General features: G+C 44.8%; 2 protein-coding genes across 6 annotated transcripts in view; both read left to right on the top strand.

Moving 5' to 3' along the window:
- Positions 1-3,699, top strand: part of HSD11B1 (hydroxysteroid 11-beta dehydrogenase 1) — a 28,706-nt gene extending 25,007 nt beyond the window's left edge. Inside the window, exons 5-6 of the mRNA XM_039230094.1 lie at positions 630-773; positions 3,134-3,699. Coding sequence (XP_039086025.1) covers positions 630-773; positions 3,134-3,351 — 362 coding nt within the window. The 3' untranslated portion in view covers positions 3,352-3,699. The remainder of the gene's footprint in view (positions 1-629; positions 774-3,133) is intronic.
- A 10,737-nt stretch (positions 3,700-14,436) lies between these two features.
- The window catches only part of TRAF3IP3 (TRAF3 interacting protein 3), a 36,209-nt gene continuing 23,472 nt past the window's right edge, over positions 14,437-27,173 (top strand). For 4 of the 5 annotated variants that reach the window (XR_005528067.1, XM_039230144.1, XM_039230143.1 and 1 more), the window contains exons 1-7: positions 14,437-14,672; positions 18,314-18,720; positions 20,590-20,737; positions 20,880-20,943; positions 21,195-21,219; positions 21,662-21,691; positions 21,787-21,882. Coding sequence is in view for 4 of the 5 variants with exons in the window: in XM_039230144.1 (XP_039086075.1) it covers positions 18,373-18,720; positions 20,590-20,737; positions 20,880-20,943; positions 21,195-21,219; positions 21,662-21,691; positions 21,787-21,882 (711 nt within the window). In the remaining variant the exon portion in view is untranslated. Of the gene's footprint in view, positions 14,673-17,082; positions 17,214-18,313; positions 18,721-20,589; positions 20,738-20,879; positions 20,944-21,194; positions 21,220-21,661; positions 21,692-21,786; positions 21,883-27,173 lie in introns of those variants that run through there. The other variant, XM_039230141.1, reaches the window with a different exon arrangement.

The following is a 27,173-nucleotide window of genomic DNA, read 5'->3' as shown; positions in this document are numbered from 1 at the left end:
TATAACTCTTTGGTAAGCAATGAATCTAAGATCTCAGGCCACTTCTAATCCCTCCTCTTGGACTGGGTATAATGAATAGGTTACCCTATTAGGCATACGTCCACATGTCCTCCCAATAACTGGACTGAGAATTAACCAAGATGGTGAAAGTAAGAATAGTAGTTTTAAGGAGAAAAGGAAAAACAGGGGTTTTTATTTCCCTTGTATAGAAGGTAAATCAATGGCAGGTTCCTGTATTGGCAGAGAGCTCTTGCTAAACCCTTGGATCTCAGCTCTCTTGAGTCAGAGGTAACAGCTGTGAGATCACCTGGCTGTTTTGTAGCCCTACTTATTTACCATCCCTATTAATATCAAACCAATCTCTCTTCAGTGAAGGTTTTCCTTCAGCCCATCCCATCTCTCACTCCAGACTCTTCAAGGGAAGTTTCTCTGATACCTTAAAAATCTTTTTTTTTTTCTTTCAGAAATCCAACACAGCATGATAATCTCTATAGGGAGTAGAGAGAACCTATGCCTCAGAGGGTAAAAGGACTCCACAGGGGTTACAAATCCTACTACAGATGCAACAAAGATCATCTCAGAAGAAGCTAAAATGGGTCACCTTCTTAACCCATTTCCTTATTATTTAGGGAAAATGGCTAGTCCACTTATTGCGCCCTATTCTGCAAGCAAGTTTGCCCTGGATGGGTTTTTCTCCTCCATCAGGATGGAATATTCACTGGCCAAGATCAATGTGTCGATCACTCTCTGTATCCTCGGCCTCATAAACACAGGTAAGTTGAAGAGAGTGGATTAAACAGCTGGCAGATGATTGCCTGCCTTATCATTGTGGGTAAAGAAGATGCTAAACTCCTTGACTCATGTGTAATGCACTAAAAACCAGTAAAAGCACTGGTCTCCATGTAATGAAGCACTTCTGTCACTAGTGGAGCCTCTGACTATTCTTTGACTCTTCTTTCCATTCTGACCACCAAGTATGCTGAGTGACAACAGACTCATCACATGACCCTATTCTTAACACTTTACATCCTCAGGGACACTCAATGGCCATTGCTTTCCCATTTGAAGCTTATCAAATACAAGTTTGTTATTCTTAACAACATTACTAGTAATAAGATATATCAATATCATGAAACCTTCTTGAGAGAGAAAGAGCACAAGCAGGGGAGGGGCAGAGAGAGGGAGAGAGAGGATCTGAAGTAGGATCTGTGCTGACAGAGCAAGCCCAATGCAGAGTTCAAACTCACAAACCATGAAACCATGACCTGAGATGAAGTCAGACACTCAACTGACTGAGCCACCCAGGTGCCCCAACCTTTTTTTAAAATAAGTAATCTCCACATCCAGTGGGGGGCTCAAACTTAACAACCCCATGATCAAGAGTCTCATGCTCTATTGACTAAGCCAGACAGGCACCACTCATGAACCCTTTGATGTGAAGCACTGGGAAAGATACAGCATCATTTTTGAAATATTCTTGCCAAAAATGCATAACCTTACTCCAATCATAAGAGAAAAATGGACAGAGGCATTGGCTATCTCAGTCAGTAGAGCATGTGAACTTAATCTGGGGGTTGTAAATTTGAGCCCCATGGTGGGTGTAGAGATTACTTAAAAATAAAATCTTTTTTAAAAAAGAGAAAAAAATGGACAAACCCACGTTGAGGGACATTCAATAAAATGATAAATATTCTTCAAAAGTATCAAAGCCATGAGGGACAAAGAAAGAATGAAGAACTGTCACGGTTTGGAGAGAAAATAAGAATAAATTAATACTAAGTGTAATCCTAGCTAAGATCCTGGAACATGAAAAGGACATTAGGGAAAAAACAAGGTCTGTATTTTTAGTTAGTTAACTTGTCCCAATTATATTGTACCTTGACAATTGTACAGAGGTTACATGTGACGTTATAATTAGGGAATCAAGGTGAAGGATATAAGGGAGTACTCTGAGCAGTTTTTACAACTCTTCTGTAAGCACAAATGGAAATTTATCTAGAATAGGTACAATAAGAAAACTTTATTTATAGAGTAACTGAGGGGCATCTGGGCAGGTTAGTTGGTCAAGTGTCTGAATCTTGATTTAGGCTCAGGTCATGATCCCATGGTTTGTGGATTTGAGCCCCACATGGGTCTCATGGTTTGTGGGTCATGGACACTGCGGAGCCTTCTTGGCATTCTCTCTCTCCCTCTCTCTCTGCCCTTCTCCCGTTCACACTCTCTCTCCCTCTCTTTCTCCCTCAAAATAAATAAGCTTTTTTAAAAAAGACTAATTGAGTAAGGGCGCCTGGGTGGCTCAGTCATTTGAGCATCCGACTTCAGCTCAGGTCATGATCTCGCGGATCATGGGCTTGAGCCCCGTGTCAGACTCTGTATTAACAGCTAGCTCAGAGCCTGAAGCCTGCCTCAGATTCTGTATCTCCCTCTCCCTCTGACCCTCCCCCGATCATGCTGTCTCTCTCTCAGAAATAAGTAAACTTTAAAAAAAAATTTAATAAAAAATAAAAATTTAAAAATTAAAAAAAAGACTAATTGAGTAAATTGAGTAGTAGTTACATAACAAGAGAGATTAATACACACAGGGAAACAAGGATAGAAAGAGAGAAAGAAACTGTGCAGGATGGGTATAAATTTAGAAGAGATAAGGTAACTTTCCTTCCAAATGCAAGTGGCTAGTGTGGACAGAAAGCAAAGGCCTGGATTCTTGTCCATCTCTTCCTTTTACGAGTTAGTAAAGTGTTCTCATATAGCACTCTGCTTTGCCCAGTGACACTTCCCATGAGCTACTGAGTCTTGATATAACTTCTATCCTCATTCTACTACCCCTTATCACTCCCTCACCCCAACCGAAACACCCAAGAGAGAGGCATGATTTAAATCTCTCAATTAATCACTTCTAACTGTCCCTCCCCCCAAATCTTCATCCAGGAAACAGGGCCCACATTAACTCTAAGCCTCTCTTTGCCCAGCAGGCCCTACACATACATACCCAGTCTTCTGATAGGGCCTGTGGGACCTTGTAGAGCAAGCCCTGGCCAACAGTCCCTAACGGCAAAGTGTGGCTGTCTGCAGACTTTCCATCATGCAGACTTCTAGTCTTGGACAACCCCACTCTTCTCTTGTCATTCTACAGACACAGCCATGAAGGCCGTTTCTGGGATACTCAACATAGACGCATCTCCAAAGGAAGAATGTGCCCTGGAGATCATCAAAGGGGGAGTACTGCGCCAAGAGGAAGTGTACTATGACAACACAGTCTGGACAGCGATCCTGCTGGGAAATCCAGGGAGAAAGATCCAGGAATTCTTCTTCTTAAGAAGTTATAGTTTGAACAAATTTATAATCAACTAAGCACTTCCTGAAGGTGGAGCATGGTAAGGGAGCTTGGGCCTGTTCTTACTGATATTTATCAGAGCTCCATCCATGAAGGCATCTCCCTGGAGACATAAGTGAGGGTCCCCAGAGAGTTACAAGTCATACATCACACCTCACAGTTTGAAGGAGTCCTCTAACACTTGCACAGTGGAAATGTAATTATAATGAATGTCATGAGACATCACAACCTGCAGTCATGAAATCGATAACCGTAGGTATAATTAAAAGGTAGTTCTATCAAGTTTACCTCATGTGTAATAATATTATAATAATTAATACAATATTAATTATAATAAAGGTCATATCCACTTTATAAATTCATAATTTGTAGCTGTAGGTTCGTTTGGTATGGTTCCTTTAAAACCTATACAAGTGAAACTTTTCAGTGTTCATATCTTATCTTGTGGCCTGACCCTTTTCTCTGTTCTTGAGTTGAAGAAATCACCTTACTCTTCATTTAATGGACATCATGTCCATACTATATTGTATATTTCAGATATTCTTTATATTATTTTATATTGCTCCTCTGGAAAGGAGGAAACTTGGGTGGGTATAAATCACCAGGGCATACCCATGGAAGTGGAAGTCCCTGGAAACTTGAGCCACAGAACCAACACACTTTATTGCTCTCAGACTGCATCAAGTGTCTACACTTTACGTGTGAACCCTCAACTGTGTTTTAGAAGTCTGGAGGGAAGGAAGTGAAGTTTGATCCTGCCACTCACACATTTAATCATTTATTAATTCAACAAATATTTATCAAACATTTGCCAGGCATCACCTGAGTAGTACCAGGTGGTAAACAGAAATCAGCTAATATTAATAACTCAGCAAAACCCTATATTGGTTAGGTCTCCAACAGGTAAGAGATAGCCAATTAGATAATTTTAGTGGACTTTATTTTTTAAAGTAAGCTTCACATCCAGCACAGACCCCAATATGGGGTTTGAACTCATGACCCTGAGATCAAGACCTGAGCTGAGACCAAGAGTCAGATGTTTAACCGACTGAGCAACCCAGGAGCCCCCAATTTTAGTAGATTTTAATAAAAAGGAAATTATTGACAAATGTGTGGACAAGGCCACAGGGCAATCACAAGGGAACAAGTAGTATCTCAGGGCTAGTCCCACCTTAGGGACAAGAAGAGAGAACTGTTAGAAGAACCCAGAGATAGAAACTGGAGAGCATCACAGAACAGGAGCTATGATATTCAGTTAAGGAATGCCACCAGTGCACCCAGAACCATACAGAAAGGATCTGGAGGAACAAACACCCCTGCTTCACTCTCTTCCCTCCCTCTGATTTCTTGCTAACATTTTCTATTAGCTATGGAAGCAACATATGATATAACCACACAGCCTTCCTCATGCACAGAGCAGGGTAGGAAAGGATGGAGAATGTCCTAGAGTGACAGATGGGATATATCCAGCATGAACTCAACATCCATGATAAGTAATGCTAGGACACAAGACTTGTAAGCACAGGGGAAATTTCCCTTTCTCATCTCTTCATCTAAATGACCAGGCAGCAGAATAGACTAGAACCCATTGAGCCTGCCAGCCACATGGACAAGGAACTAGATCTGAGGGTGGATATGGCTGAGCTTTTCTTAGAAAGAGAGTCTTCCCACATCTGCTCAGTGTAAGGGAACAGCAAAGACCTGACTGCACCTATGTGCAAGGAAATAGACCCGAATTGTGAAGTCAAATTTCTGACCATACAGCAGCATACACGTGCACACATGCACACCTGGGCTGAATCAGAGAAGATCATTAAGTGTCTGGATGCAAGTGATACACTGTCATGCCAGTCCCAGAGCCAGAGGCTTCTGCAGGTGACACAAACGGGGCAAGAAGCCAGGTTTGCGATAGATTGAGGGTAGCAGGCTGATTAGGAAGAGAGGAGGTCAATGTCGAGACAGGAGCGTGATCAAATGATAAATGTACAGCTGGAGTCAGCTTAAAATTAGTTTTGCCTTCAGCCTGAACTTTGAGGATTCTCCTTAGGTCCAAAGACACATTAAGACTACACCCCATGTTTCATATAAATCAGCTGCTCTCTAATTCTGCTGAGTTATAGCCTGGGGAAAACAAGAGAAGCTATGTAACAATATTTATGTAACTAATAAACTAAACCTTTGGTCTTTCCAAGGGTGTGTTGGCAAATGTTTAACAACTGGCAGCCCAGGAAAAGAGAGAGAAAGAAAAAGAAAAGAAATCCCTGATTCAAAACATTTGCCTGCCCCCCCCTTTTTTTCTGCCTGCTTCCTTGATGTAAATACTCTCAGCGTAGTCGATTTTTTTAAGCCACGAGGTCATCTCACTGAATGTGTAATAGAAGAGGAACACATCATCATCATCAGTTCTCTCAAACCTGTACAGCCTGCTCCAGCAACCACCCTGACTTTCACCTTCCACATTCTTGACAGAATTAGTTATTCTTAAAGGCCCAGCTCAATGCCTCTCTCCTCCTCCAAGGCCTTGAAAGTAACAGGACACTTTGTTTCCACCACTGCTGGAGAGGGTGGGGGAACAAGAGCTCCCAAAGACAAAGGATGCTCACATTTTTGAACTCAAGTTCATGTTGACTTTGCGTGAAGTCAACAGCCTTTGTGTGAGTCCCAAAGATGACCTTCATGTCTGCCAGCACTGAACTCCGATGGGAGTAACAGAAAAACCCACTGACAGTGGCTCAATCAAGTAGAAATTACTTTTCCACTCATAACCAAAAGTCTAGGAGGGGCAGACCAGGGCTTACAGGAGCTGGGTTCCTTCTGTCTTTCCTCCACTCAACTAACCACCCTCCCTCCTCCTTGTGACTGTGGGGGCAAGACACCTGCTCTACTTCAGCTCCGTGCTGGGTTTCAGGAAAGGAAAAGAGGAAGGTAAAGGGCAGCAGAAGCAGACTAGCTGAATCTGAGTCCTGATAAAGAGCAAACTGGGAAGCCCCATCCAGGACTTCAGCTCCCATACTGTGGGCTAGAGTCATGTCATGTGACCACTTCTCCCTTCAAGAGAGGCTGAGACAGGGAGCTTTTAGCTGAGCACATTCTCACCCCAAACAAAATTGGGGTTCTGTTAGGCACCCTGAAGTGTTTGTCACAAACATAAATTATGAAAGAAACAAAGAAACCTACAGTCAGAGAAGAAGGACATGGTTCCTAAGATGCCAGGTTCCTAACCATGGTGACAGGATCCAGTCCCACTGACCATCTGCAAGGTCTCATGAGTTCCAGCTCCCACCATGCCGAAGAACATCTTCTCCAAACTTCACTTTGAAAAACTATGATCCTCTCTCCACAGTAAAGAGTGTAATGAAAGACCCTAGAAGAGAGGTAGCAGGGAGCCCTGAGGTGACCCCAGAGGAGTGACTCACATTGGTTCATCCCATCTGTTGTTCCTGGAGAGTTCCTTCTCAGGGACAATTAACTCCACCTCACCACCACATCTGTCCACAAAGGCTGGGCCTTTCTCCTTGGCTGGACTGCTCTGTGCCAGCATCTCAGACCCACCCCCAGAGTCCATGGCTTCAAAGATTCTCCAGAGCAGTGGTCATCATACCTTTTGATCACATACTTTATTATTAAAAAATGATTAGGCGTGTATGTTTCTAACAGATACATAGTTACCATTACATAATATATACATGTAGTATTTACTAACATAAAACATATAAAAAACCAAATTTTCAAAAGATAAGATAAAACATAAATAGAAATTTGAACACCTCCTCACATCCAGCAGTTCCTCTGACATGCTGGAGACCATGGCTCTCGAGCTGTGTTAGAGAAAGAAGTCAGCATATGTTATGCTTCTAGCCAGCTGTTGGTTAGAGCATCGGCAGGCACCTGTGGCTCCTGGGGAGCCCCTGTTCCCCTCTCAGGGAGTCACATATACGGTAGAATCTATCCCTCCCACCACCTCCCACTGTCTGCTGTCCGGAGAATTTGTCAAGGACCCATATTCTTATTTATCAGTGCCCTGCCTAGAGCACTGGGGAACATATGCTAATCAAGTCTCAAAAGCATCCCTTAATTTCTCCAGGAAAATATGGAAACTAAAGTAATTTGCAGTATTATGGGAGCAGAAAAACGTATTGGCCTCCTTGATACAGTGCTCATTGTGTCCCACGATGTCTCTAGCAGCTCTGCTTCACTGTTACCACCTCAGCACCCCTGTCCACCCCACCCCCCCGGACAGTCAGCAGTTCATGGAGACCGCTCAGGAAAATCAGGATATCCCTTACATACTAGATCTTCCCTCGTCAGCAATTCTTAACCTAACTTCTCTAGTTGTTAGTCTTACGTTTGCTAGTTAGACTTAGAATGTGTCTAAATTCTCTAGTTTTTAAGGAGGAGGAAGGAGGAGGAGGGCATTTAAGGAAATGACCCACATTTCACGGGGCAAATGTGAAAAGAAAGGCAGATGAGAAAAAAAGAGAATTGTCAAAAAAGTAAAACAGGACTTAAAACCCCAGTGCCTACAGTCAAAAAGTCAGGAGAAGCAAAAGTCTGCACAGATCCAGAGCACTTGGGGTGAGGGCGAGAACCTAGAACAAAAGGTAAAGCCAGAGAAGGGAGGGTGCGAAAAGGAGTTCTTAAAAAATAGGAAAGTGCCAGATGAAGAAACTGCTTTAGTTGGGGAGGCTTTGGAGATAGGAATTTCTGGGAAACAGGATAAAGAAACAGAAGCCAAAGATAGGTTCTGTTTGGCTTGTCGTATGATAGGTCGTATGATCAGGAACCAGGGGGTTTCAAAAGACCCACACTGACGAGAGCTTAGGTCTGAAAGACCAGGAAGCCAAAGGTGTTAGGGTCTCTCCGTGCTATAATTGGCTGCCCTGGGGCTGTTGGGTTGACATGCTTTGGAACCTCCCTCACACTGTCCTTGAACAGTCTTGTGGCACCCTGAACTCAGGGTAACAGAGGGCTTGAAAAGCTCCCCCACCCCAAGACCAAAGAGCTAACCAGGCTTTTCCTTTTCACAAGCCTGCATTTTTGCCGCCAGGGTGGCAGCGCCACCCAGTGACTGACAGGTAGTGGTGTACCGCCCTTCACCACAATTTCTTTCCCCCAGGTGGCGCCGGGTCCGACAAGAGCTACCACCACCTCCTCACAGCGTGCCTTCCCTGAATCACTGCTTCGGGGCGGTTACACAGACCTTACAGGAGGCTGGGTGGGACTCCCGCCATCTACACCACTGGCTTTTGGCTAGATCTGTTCGATAGCGACAGCTAGTGGTCACCCTTACCAGCTAGGTGCTGTGAGCCTCACCGGGAAAGAAATGTCAGGGTACAGGTAGATCAAGGCCGATTCTTGGCTGCCAGTGGAAGCTAGCATACATCCAAAGCCATCCTTGAATATAATGGTACGAAGAAAATCCGAACTCTTTAAAGCGGTGTCCAAGGACCTTGGCTACCTCCATAGCCGCATCTCAGGCCACCTGTCCTGCTTTTGATTCCCTGAGAACAAGGAACTGCTGGTCCTCTGAAGGCACCCTTCTATTCCCACCAGGCCTTTTTTTTTTTTTAAGTTTTATTTATTTTTTTGAGAGAGAGATAGAGACAGTGTGAGCAGGGGAGGGTCAGAGAGAGAGGGAGACACAGAATATGAAGCAGGTTCCAGACTCCAAGCTAGCTGTCAGCACAGAGCCCAATGCGGGGCCCGAACCCACGGACCATGAGATCATGACCTGAGCCGAAGTCGGATGCTCAACCAACTGAGCCACCCAGGCGCCCCGTATTCCCACCAGGCCCTTTAGCCCCGTGCTATCTCTTCTGCCCAGAATGCTCTTCACTCTCCCTATTGTCAGCATAACTCCTACTCATCCTTCAAGACTCCACTCTGCCATTACCTCTTCTAGGAAAAGTGTCTTCGCTTCTACCAAGGCCTATCTATCCTCAGTGCAGGAATGAGTGCTTTCCCACTCCTATCCTATGTCCCTAACTTTCTTTCTTTCCATAATTTTCTTGCTTTTTTGTTCTCTTTCTTTTTCCCTTCCTTCCTTGCTATCTTTATTTTAAGTAGGCTCCACACCCATGTGGGACTTGAACTCACAACCCTAAGATCAAGAGTCACATGCTCTACCAACTGAGCCAGCCAGTCAGGCACCCCATACCTCTATAATTTTCTGTATCTGTCCATCACTTTAGTTCACTATGCTTTGAATTTACCTTTAAGATTGTCTTATGAGGGGTGCCTCGGTGTCTTGTGTGTTCAAGCCCCATGTTTTGCTCTGCACTGACCGTGTAGGGCCTGCTTGGAATTTTCTCTTTAATAAATAAGCTATAAATAAATAAATAAATAAATAAATAAATAAATAAATAAAAAAGATAAAATTGTCTTATGTAATTACTTGAAGGTATTTATTTTATTTTCACATTGTTGCATCCCTAATTCTGAACACAGATCTTGGTGTGTATCCGGTATTGATTAATGTTTGAGAAATAAAGGACTCCTAGACCCTAATACTGGGAAAGGGTTAATATGGGGACAAAACAACTTTTCATCTCAAAGAAGACAGATAGATGGACTTAAAAGTGACTTCATCAGATCCCAGCCCATTATTCTCTTCCCCACACCATTCTGTTTTTGCCTCTCTACAGAGGCCTGGCAGCACCTCAGGCTGTTGGGAGAGCCCTCCACCTCTCAGCAGTTCTGACCTTGCCATCTCCAGCAATGCCCAAACCCTAGCTCTATAGCTTCCTGCCCACTTCCTGCAAAACTTCCTCATCAGAACTAACCTGCTTCTTCTTGAAACTGCTCCAGCATACCCACTCCTGGATTTTATCCTAAAGGAAATATTTCAAAAGAAGAAAAACATGTAATTACCTGAACAAAGGTGCTCATTTGTAGTACTATTTGTAAAAGTTAAAAATTAGAATGATGAAAATCTCCATATAAATAAAAATAAATTCCTCCATATAGTCTCCATATGAAACAAATAATCAGTTACATCATGCAAACACTAAGAAGTGTCTCAGTACTTGGGATGATTCGTTTTTTTTTTTACTTCACTTTATTAGCAAGCATAGGACTTAAACCATGTTCGGGCACTATTCCACTGAATGAATAGTCACTCATTTAATCCCCAAAACTGTCCTGTGAGGTAGGTGCAATTGTGTTCCCAGTATTTATTTGGAACACATTTGGTTTGGTCTGATAGAAAATAAAAGTTAAATGGCCCACAAGACACTTATTTGAGGGAACACCGTGAGGCACCTCAACTATTTTTCTTCCATATAGAGTTGTATGATACACGTTTGTAAAAGAACTTGGTCAGTTGACTTGAATTGAATGAGTTTAAAGAGTTGTACAATACATGTTTGTAAAAGAACTTGGTCAGTTGAGTTGGGTGAGTTTAAAAACTTACATATTTTAACTTCTGCCATCATTCCATGGACAAAGATCCTTATGTTTATTAATCTTTCAAAGTGGTGATTTTGAATATTTTTTAAACTATGGATATACTTATGAAATTACATCAGATAAAACACAGATGCACTGACATTACTTCATTTTCTTACAGCTGCACGTCTGACTGAGGATCTATTCCATCATAACCATTAATAAATCACAAGAGCAGATGCTCCAAATTGCAGATGTTACTATAACAACAGTGAGATCTGGAATTTATTGAGTGTGTTACAATATCATATAGCCCTAAAATTAATCATGTAGAGTAGGTATTATCATTATTGCCATCTTACATCTTTTTAAATTGTTTGTTTATTTTTGAGAGGGGAGGGGCAGAGAGAGAGGAAGACAAAGAATTCAAAGTAGGCTCCGGGTCAGAGGTGTCAGCACAGAGCCCAAAGCAGGGCTTGAACCCATGAATGGGGGGAGGGGTGGGCGGGGATCATGACCTGAGCCAAAGTCAGAAGCTTAGCCAGCTGAGCCACCCAGGCACCCCAGGTTATTGCCATCTTGCAGGGGAGGAAACTGAGATGCAAAGACATTAAACAATTTATTAAACTGAAATAGGAAGTAAATGGCAAAGCCAGGCTTCCAACCCAGGTAGCCCTACTTTCTGAGTGCTCCTGCTGATCTACTGACCCAGGCTACCACTCAGGCAGTATGCTTCAGAGTGAGCAACAGCCCTAAAGAGTAGGTGACAGGACTGATATACAAAGTAATCACGTTATAGAGTTGAAAGTTATCACAGCTCTGAATTAATTATTGCGATTACAGAAAATTATTATAACTTGTTCATTTTTCTTATGGCTATTAAATTGTATTTGCCAGTGGTTAATAATTATCTTGAGCAATGTTAGGTAGACACAGCTACTGTTCAATAATAAGGAAATTATTGAAGAGATTGTGGTACATCAACATTATGAAAGGCCATGATGATACTAAAAGGTAAAAAAACGAAAAAAAGTAAAAATCTAAAAAAATTATAATGTAGTATCAAGTGGAAAAACAAACACAAAATGCTAGGTTCCTTACACTTAAAATATGTAAAAAAAAAGGAAGGAAGAAAGAAAGAAAATAAGGAAGGAAGGAAGGAAGGAAGGAAGGAAGGAAGGAAGGAAGGAAGAAGGAAGGAAGGAAGGAAGGAAGGAAGGAAGGAAGGAAGGAAAGAAAGAAAGAAAGAAAGAAAGAAAGAAAGAAAGAAAGAAAGAAAGAAAAGAAAAGAAAAGAAAAGAAAAGAAAAGGAAAGAAAGAAAGAAAGACAGACAGACAGACTAGAAGGGAATGTGAAAAATATTAAACTTACTTGTGTTTGGTGCATAGGATTAAGCTGTTTATTTTACTACTTTAAAATTATTTTAATGGTATTATATTACAATTTTTATAAAGCTGAAAAAAGAAAAGCTGACCATTTCTTCATCAATCTGCCTTATTAGTCTTCAAAGCGTGCTCCTAAAATGCTCTCTGCAGAGCAGGCTGACAGCAATCTGTCAGCTTTGGTGAGATCAGTTTTGGTTCAGTCTTACTGCATCAATTTAAATATTCTCTGTTATGAGCAATAGATTGTTCTGAGTATAAAATAGATTAGAAATGCTGGCTTGGTTAGTAGAGTATGAGACCCTCGATCTCAGGGTTGTGAGCTCCATTTTAGGTGTAGAGTCTATTTAAAAAATAAAAAATTTTTAGAAATAGATCAGAAGGGTAAGTATATACATGTGTAAAACATATAGAAAAGGCCATGGAGGATATTTAAGTTTGGAATGTGAGGCCATCTGTGAAATAACGGGAATAGCTTAACCAAAGTTGTGGCAAGAAATGACCGTTTAAACCAGGAAGGAAAATTGCCAGTTTCAGAAAGAAGATAACACTATTAAATAAGCTAACTTCACCAGACAGCAAATATCTCCGGAATTAGTGTGTTAGTGAGTACAGTCACAATTGTTTAGGCTCAGAATTCTTGGCTGAAAACAAAGATAATGGCCTTACCTCTTTCGTGATGATGGGTTCGGTATCCAATTGAGTGCATAGCACAGAAAGGGATTTTGATCTTCATACACATTTCGTTTTGGTTTTTAATGGAGTCCAAATATTTGATCCAGAGGAATTTGTTTTAATCTCTATACCCTAGTGCCCTAAGCTACCAGAACTTTCTCGGTCAGCTATCCCAATTAAAATGTCTTATTCCTCCATCTTGGACTCCCCTATCTCTCTGTCTCTGCTCATTCTCATCTCCATTATGTCAGGCTCCGGGACCTTGAGCTCTTGTCTCTCATCCTGAAGGAATGCTGTTTGCCTTCAGTTCCAGTGCTGGAGAATCCATCCTCCATACTTTCCCCTGCCTACTCCTTGTCCATTTCCTCCTCAGTGAATGGGGTAAGTAGTAGGCAATGGAGAAGACTGTGACATACTCCCCACATGTTAGTAAGTGTTATCTTATCACAGCTATTTAAAAGACACACTTCACATGTGTCAAGACTTAGAATTCATAGGAGCCATATAAATCATCCAACCACTGTCTTGAGTGGACCATTTGGACAAGGTTTATTATGCATAGTTACAAAGCTACTTAGTTAATTTGTCCTAATCCAATTTCCTCACCACCTCCTTATCCTGAACTTCTTGTGAATTTCCTCATAATATCATTTGTAATAGTTTTTTTTTTTTAGTGTTTATTTTGAGAGAGAGAGAAGAAGAAGCAGGGGAGGGGCAGAGAGAGGAAGAGAGAGAGGATCCCAAGCAGGCTCCATGCTGTAGGCACAGAGCCGCACACCAGGCTCAATCTCTCAACCATGAGATCATGACCTGAGATGAAATCAAGAGTCAGACACTTAACCAACCAAGCCACCAGGCACCCCTGTAATAGTTTTTTTTTAATGCACACAGATCAGTTCTTTTCAGTTTTTGCTCAAATGTCCTAGTTGATTGGAAACTTTTTATGATATTCTGTCTGCTATTTGTCCTGCCATTCCCTAGTCACCCATCCCTCACCTTTCCACATCCTCATTGCTTCAGAAAGGAGCAAATTCAGAGCTGGCCTCATTCCTGAATTCTGAAAAAGATACCAGGTACTTCAGAAGAGGAGAAACTTTATTTTTAAGTTTTTATTTATTTATTTTGAGAGAGAGAGAGCATGAGCAGGGGAGGGGCAGAGAGAGGGAGACAGGGAATCCAAGCAGGCCCTACGCTGTCAACACAGAACCCAACATAGGGCTCGAACCCATGAATGGTGAGATCATGACCTGAGCCAAAAACCTAGTCAGATGCTTAACCGACTGAGCCACCCAGGTGCTCCAGAAGAGCAGAAACTCTTCACAACTCTTTAGGACTGAGAATAGGTAGCCAGAGCAAAGAGAAAATCCCTACACAGAGAGCTACCTGATACACATGAAAACCTATACTGGGAACATCTCTTCTAGGTCAAAAAGGCATCTTCCCTCTCATCAAAACTGCAAGGTTTGGATGTGACCCTTAGTCCCATCCTTGTCTACTTCTAGAAAGAAATCTTGATTTGAAACCAACTGAGAGCTCACACTGACCCACTAGCAAGAGAAAGGGTGGCTGGGGTGCCCAAAGATGGGAGGAGCTCCTGCGCCCAGCCCCAGAGGCCTCAAGGGCTCAGGGGCCCACTCAGATTGTGCCAGAGAGCAAGAGAGAGGAACTGGGGCGAGCAAGCATTGTGGCTTTGTCTGTTTCCTGTTTCAGCAAGGCTGCTGTACAGAAAGAAAGACAGTACCAAGAAGGAAAATGCTAAGGGGGCCCAGAGCTGTGAACTGACAGCTTGCACTTGACTCAGCTGCTACCTTGCCCCATCTGAGACCAGAGCCAAGATCTGCCCAGCAGCTGGAATGCCTTCCTGAGCTGTTTGGTTTGGAGCCTGGGACCCAAGGTAACTGAGAAGGAGGATGCTTTTGTGTCCCTGTGGGGACCTCCAACTCCGGGGTGGGGAATAAGGTACTCCGTCATCCCAGCCTCCCTCAGCCGAAGGGGGAGACGCAGAAGCAGGTGGATTAGTTTAAGAGTGTAGGGGGGTTGGGGAAGCAGGAAGCGTCCTGCGCTGGTTCCCGCGGGCACAGGCCACAGCACAGGGGTACGGCTTCAAACACTCCTCTGCTCCGTCCATTAGACTAGATTAGAAGTGAGTCAAATGACTTAGGGTCCAGGCTACCCAGTGATGGGCATGAATCAAATGAGCTTTTACAGTGCCCTTGAAAGCAGGAGTCCCCCAGACAACAAGCTGCCTTTTGAGCACGTAGGTGCAGGCCCCTGCCTCCTCGGCTCGCGCTGGGATCTCTGCACTAGGATGGTCAGACCCAGGCAGGAAGCCATTCACTGCACGCACGGCCGGGACGTAGGAGCAGAGACTTGGAAAGGCAGCCACAAACCCCTGTCAGCTGAGGGCACCAGCCTGACCTCTCCCTGAGGCAGGATGCCCTCAGTCACTACCACCTCCTCCCCAAGCTCCAATGGGACCTGTCATACTGCCAAGGGACACCCCACAGAAGCCAGAAAGCCTGGGCAGTGGCCCAGTGACCTTTCTTTGAACCACACAGGGACCAGTTCCCTTTTCTTCTACAGCCTAGCCCTGTCAGGCAGCCGTCCCACATGGCTTCTTGTGTCTAAGCAAATCAGAATAGTCAAGACGTCCCAGAAAGCTGGATATGATTCCATTCGGCTGTGCACACCTAATCCTACCGGGTGTGAGGGCCGGAGGTCTGGGAATGCCCTCTTCTCTAAGGAGCCATTTCTACTGCATCTCCCTGCTGGGGTAATGGATCCCAGTGTCTGCCTCTCAGAAAGCAGAGTGAGGCAGCCGTGTTTTTAAGCGAACTGGCCCACTGGTGTAGACAGCCTGGCAGAGTCCAGGGGAAGACCTTATCTCAGGCTCTGACTCCTCCCCCATAGCCCTTTCCTCTTCATGGCAGGAAGGTGGGAGGATTCTCCATAATCACAGGCTTTGCCTCCTCTACAAGCCTGCGGATTACAGGCAGGGGACCTAGCGGCCTATTTTTTAATGGCAGGACACAGGCACACCGATTCTTCACCCCACCTCTTCTTTGACTTTCTGCTGAGCCTAATTGCGATGGCATTTGTGTCCACCACAGAGAATTCCTTTTTCCTTGCAGAGGTCAGAGGAACCAGAGCAGTAAATACGATTTCAACCCGAGGCTAGCATCCCCTCCATGTTGTAAACAGCATCCCTTCAAAGAGAAGAGGGGTGGGAGACGGAAGCATGAAAAATTCTCAGCCCTGCAGTGCTAGGCTAGCTGGAGGCGTTGGTCTTACAGTACCGAGTCTTTAATAGCCAAGATCAGCAAGAAAGGGGTAATAATCATCCCAGTTTAGTATTGTAAAAAGCTAACATTTATTGTATGTTATGTGTCAGACAACTGATGTGCATTTTCACTTTAATTCTTATAACCTTACAAGGGAAGCTGTGGCCCCATTTTATAAATGAAAAGACTACGACTTAGAGACATGCAATATCTTGTCCAATAGCACAGGGGTAGTGGGTGACAGAGCCAGGATATGAATCTACACAGCCTGAATCCAGAGCCAGGATATGAATCTACACAGCCTGAGTCCAGAGCCTCAGAGTTTTCCACCTCCCCCATCAAAGTCAGAATACCTTTCTATAGCACAAGCATAGATTCTGGACATGGAGTTCACCTGCACATAATCCATTCAGTCATTTATAACTTAATATGAATGAGCCTTTTGGATCCTGTTCTAAGGTTTTAGATAACAGAGGTAGCAGGTGGGGAGTCAGGGAATGCCTACAGAGTAGGAATGAGAAGAAAAGCCTAAAGAGAAAAGCCACCCAGGGATGGGATGAGAGAACAAGCACTGAGAGCCTCACAGTCCTGCCTGGGGTCTGCACTGCCCGCAGCTGGAGGATGCCCCTCCAAGCCTGGAGAGTCAGGCATTTGACAGCATGCCAGGTTTGACCTTGTAAGACCCCTCTCCTGGAGTGAGACCACCCCACCCATGAATGGCCCCAGGGAATGAGCCATATGATGAGAGAGAGAGAGAGAGAGCGCGCAAGAATCCTGCAGAGAATTCTGGACTGAGCCAGATGGGCAGCAAAGTTCCAATCAAATGACAGAGAGGCTGCTACCTGTTGAGTCTGTTTGGCCTATAAATAAACCCAAGGGGCCAGAGCTGGCAATTGCCTGCTGGTCAGTGAAGCTGAGATGCCCCCTCTGACCTCTCCAGGAAGTGGTTCCCTGGGTTGTGGGTAGTGACGTTGTAGGGCAGAGGAGAAGCAGCAGCAGGCGTCCCTCTTCCTTCATCAGCCACGGGCTGACTCCAGCAATCAGTGGAGGCAGGGCACAGAATTTCTGGCTCTCAGGACCAGCTCAGCCAAGTCCAGCCCCAACTCTGCCAAGCTACCAGAGAGGGTTTAGGAGAATAAACAAATTTGCAGAAGGTAGGTGAGGGAAGGTTGGAAAGAGAGAGAAGGGTACAGAGAAGGAAGAAGGAGTTAGAGTTGGGGGTTCTGTGAATAGCAGGTAGGACCATGTCAAGAGGCAACAAGTGTGGCTTCCACACCAAGCCTGGTTCCCTGCGGACTTGTCAGCATCGTTTGCATTTGTTTCCTTCTTGTATGTAATAGCCTTGTTGAGGTGTAATTCGTGTGGTTGCTGGTTTTGATGGTGCAATCTGTGTTTGGGCCAAGGAGAGCTGACTTGGTGGCAAACTTAACCCTAACAGGGAGGAGATTCTAAAACATGGAACCTTCAGCTTGGAGAGCTATTGAGCTGGAAGTTCTGAAATGGGTTTCAGTCAACACTGGACAAGTGACAGGTTCTCAGCTGATACTGCTTTAAGTTGATCTGCTCCTGAGGGTCAGGGCCCAGTCCTGGGCTGGAAGTGGATGTCAGTGGACCAGAGTCAGGACTTCATGACTGGAGAAATTAGGACGAGCTTTCCCTCCTAAACCATGCCCAGGACCAGGCTCAGAAGTTAGTCACTAAGGGTCAAAAAGACAGCCAGTGGGTGCTGGTCAAAGGACTGGCCACACCTGGTTATCCCTGGTTATCCCTCCAGGACTTAACAAGAGTCACTCACCTATTTCTGCATCAACTTGGGCCAAGAGAACAGTAAAGAAACTGGCTTTTCTTTTAGACTGGAGAACAGGGAGCCAATTTACCTGGTTCTCTAGAAGTCTCTGGAAAATAAGCACATCCCTATCTGCTATCTAAAAAGCTATACATGCATGACAATTTTTATCAATTATTCCTGGCTTAGAGGCAGGATGAGATCAAGGGAGGTCAAGGAAGAAGTGCCAGCCAGAGAGATCTTTCCACTTTGCAGAGGGAGAAACACAGGCCAGAGGAAAGCAGAAATTAGTATCTAGGAGCCTGGACCTGGGAGTCCTGACTCCCAGTTTGACACCATCACCTCCCCCGTTTTTAACCCACATGCATGGGACGCTGTGCTATTTCTGCCCCCTGGTCCCGGGAGATAGTCATTTTTTCTGCCCATCTTCTGACCCCTCCCCTTCTCCTCCCTCTTGGCATTTGGCAGACCCAGGCAGCTATTCCAGGAACTGGAAGCCAAGCACAACAGGTGCTCAGGAGGTCATCATGATCGGCCTGGACCCCAGGCCTTCCCCTGGCTTGGCCCGGTGGGCTGAGAGCTATGAGGCCAAATGTGAGCGCCGGCAAGAGACCCGTGAAAGCCGCCGTTGCCGCCCCAATGTGACCACTTGCCGCCAGGTGGGGAAGGCGCTGAGGACCCAGCAGAGAGAGCAGCTCCGGAGAGCACGACAGCAGGAGTTCTTCAGGAGGAGGAACCTGCAGGTGGAGGAGAAAGGCAGGGCGCAGAGCCCCAGGGCCACGCAGCGCAGTCCCTGGAGGCGGCCAGGCCAGCCAACTGACCTCAGGGAGCCCTTGTCTTGGGCCAACAGGATCTCGTCCTCTCCCCGGCGGCAGGTGGGTCATGTCAAGGGACACACTGCTCTGGAGGGCGGCAGGCATGTGGGTGGGCTCAAGCCCACTGAAAGGCGATTTTAAATTAAGTTCCTTCTTCCTCAGTCATAAAGTAGTCTCCCTTAGCCACTTACTCATTCAGAGGTTTTTGTTGTTTGGGTCTTTGTTTGTTTGCTTAGCTATGTTTTGTTTTGCATTTGCCTTTTAGAGAAGAAAAAAAAATAATTTAAAAAACAAGTCCATTGCTAATTCCTAGTTATGAGTTCAAATTTAGGCAATCTATACATATCTTTTACAGCCATTCATTCATCCAGCATTCCACAAATATTTACTGAATGCTCACTGTATGCCAGGGACACAGGCCCATCTTCTTGGTGACCCCTCTCAGAAATACACACATACCCCTCTCCTGCTGTGCCCACCTACATTTTCTCTTTCACTTGGACCATTCCATTTGTACTGAATTCACCCAGCGAAGGTCTTGTCTGGTACAGTAAGCTTTCTCTGGCTTCTCCAGGCCACCTCTGCTCTCTGTGGTCCTTATGGGGTCATAAATCCTCTAAGATTGTGCAATAATACTTAGAGGACCCATCATTCTGGCCTGGGAAGGAGCAGTGCTGGCAAAAATCAGGGTATGAGGAGATGATCTCAGCCAGCAAACCATCTGTGTCTTCCTATCCACGTTGTGAGCATGTTGACAGCAGGGCTGGATCTGCTGTATTCCCTGGAAGTGCCTGGCTTGGTTCCGAACCCAGAGTTTCAGAAGTTCAGTCAGGGCTTCTTAACCAGTGGATCTGTTAGCCACAATAGAAGGTGCTGTTCACAAAAATGATCCTTGACCCAATTGTAAAATAAAACCAACTGTGTACTTTCTAAGGCAAGAAGGTTTCTTAAAGCTTTTTGTTTTAAAAAAAATTTTTTTAAGGAGAAGAAAAAGAACGAAAACACATTTAACTAAAAAACTTTAACTATGCCTATTGGTTATTTAAGGTTTTACTGAGATTGAGTCAGTCTGCATGGTTGGATACCACAGGCATTTCTTAGCCTTTTAGTGTTCTGTTATAATCATAGAACTTTTGAGTTTGTATAAGGAAAATATAAAAAGAGCAGACAAGAGGGACACCTGGGTGGCTCAATCAGTTAAGTGTCTGACTTTCGCTCAGGTCACGGTCTCATGGTTCATGAGATCAAGCCCCATGTCAGGCTCGGCACTGATAGTACAGAGCCTGCTTGAGATTCTTTCTCTCTCCCACTCTCTCTCTGCCCCTCCCCCACTCATACTTTTTCTCTCTCTCTCTCTCTTTCAAAATAAATAAATAAACTTAAAAAAGAAAAAAGAAAAAAAAGAGCAGATGAGATTGTGATGGCTAGCACCACACCCTTCCCTACACCTTCCTGCTCTACCTTCTCTTCACACAAAAGCTCAGCAGTGTTCTGGTTTTTACTGAGAGGAAGGAAACCACCTTTCCAATATGGAATGGGCCTGGGAGATCATCCACATTATACACACTCATTACACAAACTGGAGACCAAGACCTAGTAGAAAAGGCAAGATCTAACCCAGACCTCCTCACTCTCAGACAAGTCCATACTGACAGTGTAAACGGCTGAAACCAAAGTAGATCAGGGATTCTAGAGAAAGAAAGTAGAGACGAGCCCAGCTCCTCATTTACCTGGTCTGGGGAGGACCATACCCATCAGGCAGGACACGGGAGGGTGGGAGCAGGGGCAACTTTGTAGTCTGAAGGTTGGAATGGGTTACTTTGGCTTTCTAGATATGAAACTTGATCATTGGTTCATCTTTCTGCAGTCAGCTGGGGAATCATGCTCTAAGAAGCTCTAGGCTTTCAACATCTCCTACTTGCTTTCCAGGTGTCAGGGACCAGCTGTGAGGCCTTACCAACCCACCATCCTCACCCTCCCTCAAGCACCTGGAGGGATCAGTCTGACCTCCCCTCCCAGGCTGGGGGACTTTCATCACAGGACTCTCCCATCAAGAAGCCACCCACGTACCACCGTGGTAAGAGCTGAGCCTCCCTCCCTCGCTGGGGCCTGCAGAAAACCTTACCACAGCAGGCTCAGCTTGCTGGCAGTGGAGAGGCCCTCTCCCTTCCCACTTCCTCCTCCATGGGTTCTGAATCACCTTATCCTCCATCGCTCAGGCACTCAGACAAAGACAGAAGAAGTCCAGCCAAAAATTAAGAATGATGCCAGTCAGCAAACCAGGTGAGTACTTCCATGTGTCCCCAGCTTCCTTACATCCCATCCATTCCTCTCTTATAAGATTTGCTTGAACCTGCACCCAGTGTGTGGAGGAGCATGATGACCTTCCATGTCCGCCTTAATGGAGAGAAAGGAATACCTTCCCCACCCTACTGGCTCTTCAGAAGAGATCAGAGAAGGAATCGACCCACTGCCTCCTGATGTGATTTTTTCTTTGACCCATTGTCATTTTATTTTATTTCTTCTCTTCCCAGTTATGGAGTTGCAGTTCTAGATAAGGTAAGAAAATCCTCACTTTGAAGGGGTTGACTCAGATGGTATATCAGCTCTTCCAAGCTCTGACATTCTGGAATTCTACGGTAAATACAGCTGGGATGGAGAGGCACCTTCTTCCTGGATGAGCAAAGACACAGGGGCCTGGAGGGACACTGAGCCAAGGAAGAAATTTACTCCATACAAGCCAGTCCTGGCTCTGGTTCCATGTTCCAGGATTTCAGGGAACATAGAATCTTCCTTCTTTTTTTTTTTTTTTAAGTTTTTTTTTTAAAGCTTATTTATTTATTTTGAGAGAGAGAGAGAGAGAGAGAGAGCGAGAGCGCACAATCAGGAAAGGAACAGAGAAAAAGAATCTCAAGCAGGCTCCACACTGTCAGCGTAGAGTCTGAGGTGGGGCTCAGGCACCCCTAGAGTCTTCTTGAATAGCCTTTTTATTTCTCTCTAGGAAATCATCCAGCTTTCTGAGTACCTCAAAGTAAGTATCATGTGAACTCTCCCCTCAGTTCCTCTACCCATCTACTCCTCTTTTCAGGTTAATCTAATCTTACCTTCTTGCATTTTGCCCCCCAGGAAGCTCTCCAAAGGGAACTGGTTCTAAAACAGAAAATGGTGATTCTCCAAGACCTACTGTCCACTCTGATAAGGGCTTCTGACAGCTCTTGGAAGGTAAGGGAATGAAATCTTTGTTTGAACAGAGCTTATGGTCTTCTGTGGGTGGCCATCTCATTCTTCTTTCCATACCACCCCAGCAAGAGAAGGGGTTTTCTCACTATTGAAGAGGCAAACATGTTACATACATGGGAAAGCTCAGCTAAATCCAGGGTCATTCGCTGGGGTGATGCTGCTCCACACCCAGGGAAGACCCAGAACCAAAATGGTAAAGAATTCCCATTTCTTAACATGTTGGAAGAAGAGGAAGAAAATCCCAATAGTTGCTATTATGGACTGTGGTAAATGTCAACTATTTTTATATGGGATTCACACTAATATTAATGTTAAGCCATCATGCACCTACTATTCAGTTTCGACATCAATGTCAAAGTGAGAAGGGACCTTAGAGATTACATAGTCTAAGTTTTCTCATTTTACCAATGAGGAAACTGAGTGTCAGAGAGGTCAAGTGACTTGCCCAAAGTCACATCGCTAGAGGCAGAAATGAAACTAAAGTCCAGACCTCCTTATTTTAGTCCATTCATCCAACAAATATTCATAGATCATGTTCTCTGTACTGAGCACTGGAAATAATGAGATTAATTAGTCAGGGTTCTTGCTTTTAGAAAGCTTATAATTTCGTCAGGGAGATAGATGCCTAAATAATGCAGAAATAAATGTTTTCAGGATATAATAGTACACAAGAAGCAAGGAATGACTCCAGAGAAGAGGAGAAACAGGGAAGTATTTATAGTTACATGAGTATTTTCCAAACAAATGTGGAAGTGGGAACTATATTCTAGGTTGGAAATATAGCACAGGCCAGAGGCATGATACAATCTAATGCAATGGCTCTCCAACTTTTTAATCTCAAGACTGCTTTATACTCTTTAAAAAGTGTATTGAAAACCCCAAAGAACTGTTCCTATTTACCATATTAGGGTTTACTACATTAGAAATGAAAAAAGGACTCTCAAAATGTGTATAAATTTTAAAATAAAAATAGTAAACCCATTACATATGAATCTAAATTACATATTTTTATGAAAGGTAGGTATATTTTTTGAAAAAATAGTAAGACGAGTAACATCATTTTACTTTTGCAAATCTTTTTAAAGTCTGAACTGAAGATAGCTAGATTCACATATTTTCTTCTGCATTCCATCTGTTGCAAAACATTGTTTTGGTTGAAGCGGAAGAAGGAAAATCCAGCCTCTTACAGAAACATAGCTGGAAAAGGGAAGACCTCATAGGACCAGTGAAAAGGTCTCAGAAATTCCTAGGAGTCCTCAGTCACCACATTGAAACCCTCTAGACTATCCTATGTTCAGGGAGCTACTTTATGCCTCTGGGGCATAAAGCACCGAGTACAAAGAGAATGCATGAACTCACGAGCCTCCATGAACATCTAACCCCACAGCATAGATGGCTCGTATTTAGACAGAGAGATGGGATGGGAGGGTGTGGGACAAAGCTGAGAAGTTTACAGTGATGTAAAAGAGACTTCCTAAGCTTGGTCCTCCTTCCTTACATATCACTGTACCAGGATTTAAGTGTCTGTATTTTGGGGCTCCTGGTAGTTAAGGAAGGTCATTTGCATCAGCAGAGCAGGAGCCTGAGACAGACAGCTGTGCATGCCGGGTGGTTTCCGGTGCTGCACTAATTTGAGATCATCTCATTTATTCAACAGACATTTGATTAAGTTTCAACTATGTGCTGAGCCCTGTGCTCCAGGGACAAAAAGCAGGGTTCTTGCTCTTGAGGAGCTCATGTATCAGCCAGGAAGAGAGAGACACATAGTAAATAACACAAATACAGTGTGATAAAGCCTTAACAGGGGTTTCTACAAAGTGACACGGGGGAAAGAGAAGGAGGCAATTATTCTGCCTGAGGTGGAACAAGGTAGGCTCCAAAGGAAAGGGACCACTTTAGCTGGGCCTGGAAGGACGCACCAGTTGCAAAAGTAGGAATGATGATGGGGAAAAAAAAAGCAGAAAGGAAAAGGGATTTAAGGCAAAGGAATGAGAATGATTATAAGGCCTCTGTGCAACAAGCAATTGGGTGCAGTTGAGTTTGGCTGAAATGAAGAAATCATGTCAGAGGAGTTCTGAAGACTCTGGAATTATGAAGCTTAAACTTTTTCCTCTGATGGGGTATGTCAAACTTAAATAACATAGAGACTCTTTCCTAAAGGTAAAGCGTATGTGTCACAGGTCCACGTGAACACACACTACCCCCAGCGTGAGAAACACTGCTCCCGCAGGGTAGCGCCGGGAGGGCGCTGCTTTCAGGTTGAGAGTCCTACACTTAGCAAGATTCCGTCCATCCTCAAAAGCAGCTCGGTCAGGAGCTGTGGAGTTGTGATCGTTTGGGCAGCGCGCTGGCTGAAGTAGTTGCTGAACTGAGCTGAGAACGAACAATCTGATCTGTGTTTTGAAATGGTCTCTGACAACAGTGAGGACCTGGGCTCTGGGTGGGTATGGAAGCCGTGAAATATCTGGTGATGCTCAAGGCGGTGAGGCGCAGACAGAACCCAAGTCATTGGAGCTCAGTGGGGACGGACACACTTCCCAGGGCACCTCTGTGGGCAGCTTCACTCCACACTGGGGAGGGCAGGAGAGCAGAAGCTCCTCGGGTTGTGGTTCTCTCCCTCCCTTCTTCCCGTCCCTCTGCACACCCACCCTTTTTTTCTCCCTCCTCCCCACCGACACCCTAGCTTCCTGTTTTTAACAAAAATAGTCAGATTTGTCAGTTAAGGGCTCTTGCTTCCCCCAAGACAAAATCATCCAGCCCTCTACCCCGCCATGGAGGCCTCAGCCTGGATAAAAGGGCAGCCCCAGACTGTGGTATTTGGGAAAACCAATTGGAAGAATGTGACACAAACGGGGACTTTGACATTCAGCCCAGTTCAGACCTTTTGTTTTTTCCACTTGGCCTCCATGTCTTGAATCTCCTAGCTGCACATACAGGGAAGCCCACGGCAAACTCTGTGAGAGTCCCAAGAATGAGCTCCTTCCATTGTCTCCACCTCCAAGCTAACTCTGGGCCTATTGGATGCGATGGGGCCTGAGGCAGTGCTGATACTCCTGAGCTGGGTCCGACCTTCAGAGGAGAGATGATTTGGGCAGTCAATTAAGCAGGCTCTCAGTATTGGGCAATGTCAAAACAGGAGTGGGGCACAGTTGGGTTATAAGTTCTGCAAAGTGGAAACAAGATCTTGAGATGACAGCACAGCGGGGGATTGGCTGCAAGCCCTAAGTAACCTCTGCTAGAGCACAGATGAGCTGTGGGCTGGCGCTTCTGCGGTGTGGCTGTAGGGTTTCTGGAGAACAGATCAGAGGCTGGGGAAAGCCAAGCAGAAGCAGGAGCTGAAGCCCTCAGACCAGCACCAGGTGTGTACGGCCTCCACCCTGCTCCCTTTTCCAATCAGGGGGGACCATTGTCTCTGAGCCCTGGGCTCTTGGCAGGGGAGGGCAATTGCCAAAAAAACGTCCACAGTAGGCCTGTTAAGGGTGCTTCTTCTCACATGTTGTACCATTGGGTTTCATGTCGGGGTAGCTGGGGCTCAGACCAGGAAACTACATGCCCCATTTGCAACAACTTGGCTACAACTTTCTTCCCTGCCTCAGGGAGTCTGGGAAGGTAGAGCTGTGGACAAGAGATTTTTTTCAATCCCCAGACTTGGGTGGCCCTTCCTCCCCACTGAAAGGGCTATCCTGCAGTGTCTTTTATTGCATTGTGAATGGAAAAGTAATCTGGGGTATAGCTAAAACACAAAAACAGTTGGAAGAGGCAAAATATTGGATTAAAACCACAGTGAGGAAGGAGAGAGGAGCTACCCAAAAAGGGTGGAGATGGGGGGAAATGTAAGGATGTAACGCTTTGGGCTTCTTTGTTTTCTTTCCAAACTACAAGGTACACCTTAAACTTGGTTTGATTATATTCTGCTGCAGCAAGAGTTTAGGCACAGGAAAATGCAGAGATCTGAACCAGGAAATGGGGGTGCAGAAGGAGTTGCTTTCAGGACCTGTGGACTGACAGTGAAAGAGGACACTCAGGGGAATGCAGCCCTTTTACCAATTACTCCAAAGCCCAGAACAATAGAAGTCTTTGTCCATCTCTTTTATCTGTTCCAAAGCCCTGTGGTTACTGTAGATGCCAAATCCTGGACTCTCAGCTCTCACACGAGACATTATGAAAAACATTAATAGCAGGAGACACTTTGAAAAATTATTTCTGGCAAAGCCTTTTGCTTTTGCAAGGCCCAGCTGAGTAACACAGGAAGCAGAAAGGGTGGGGGTGCCCCCTGGCTCCCAGGGTTAGAAGAATCAGCCAAACAAGATCAAAACAGGAGCTGTGAGATACCACTTCCTGCCCCCGCCAAGATGCCCTGAAACTCATCGAAGGGGACAGACCTCAAAACAGAGTCCCCTCCTCTGTACCCAGGCCATTAGAGACCAGAAACATAATGAGGGTTCCAAACACCCAAGCCACCTGAGAGGGGCCATGGCATCTCAAACCCAGAAGAGAAATGTAATTTCTAGACCTCCCAAGTGTCCAGCAAGGCCTAGCAGGGGAAAAAAGCCAGAAAAAGAATATGAAAAACGGTATTGTTAGAGACCCACAGCCTTTTCTCTGGGAAACCAGCTCTCATTGATGGCACCCTCCCCTTTCCCTGAACCTCTCACAAACTTAAGTCAGACTCAGGACTGGAAGAACAAAACCCTGCCATGATAAAAAGAGACAACTACAGGTGGAGGAAAGAACAAAGAAGCAAGGAGGTTGTTAGCTGCTCAGTTAAAATACTGAAAAATTGAGAAACAGATAAAGCTCTTCCTGCCTGCTTTTCCCCTTGAGATTCGCATCCCTCTTGGAATGTCCAAAATACCATGAAACTGACTCCACTTATGTGTGGTTTTCTGGGAAGCCCATTAATCACCATCACCACCACCCCACATATACACACCCTGCCTCACTTGATCTCTTTCCTCCATGCCCTGCTTTCTTAAAGAATTTCTCATCTTGAGTCCAGTATGCTAGGGGAAGGAGGGAGGTAAGAAGGGGAGGTGTTAGTTTGTTAGGGCTGCTATAACAAAATACCAGTTTTGGTGGCTTAACCAAAAGATATTTTCTCACAATTCTGGAAGCTAGAATCTAAAATCAAGGTGTTGACATGGTTGGTTTCTCCTGAAGCCTCTATCCTTGGCTTGCAAATGACTGTCTTCTCCTGTGTCTTCATATGGTGCTCTGTTCCCTTCTTATGAGGCCACCCCAGTCATAGGGGATTAGGGCCCACCCTAACGACC

The sequence above is a fragment of the Hyaena hyaena genome, unplaced genomic scaffold (genome assembly GCF_003009895.1).
Source record: "Hyaena hyaena isolate Hyena2069 unplaced genomic scaffold, ASM300989v1 scaffold_43, whole genome shotgun sequence".
NCBI classification, from domain to species: domain Eukaryota; kingdom Metazoa; phylum Chordata; class Mammalia; order Carnivora; family Hyaenidae; genus Hyaena; species Hyaena hyaena.
This window is presented reverse-complemented; position numbering and strand designations above follow the sequence as displayed.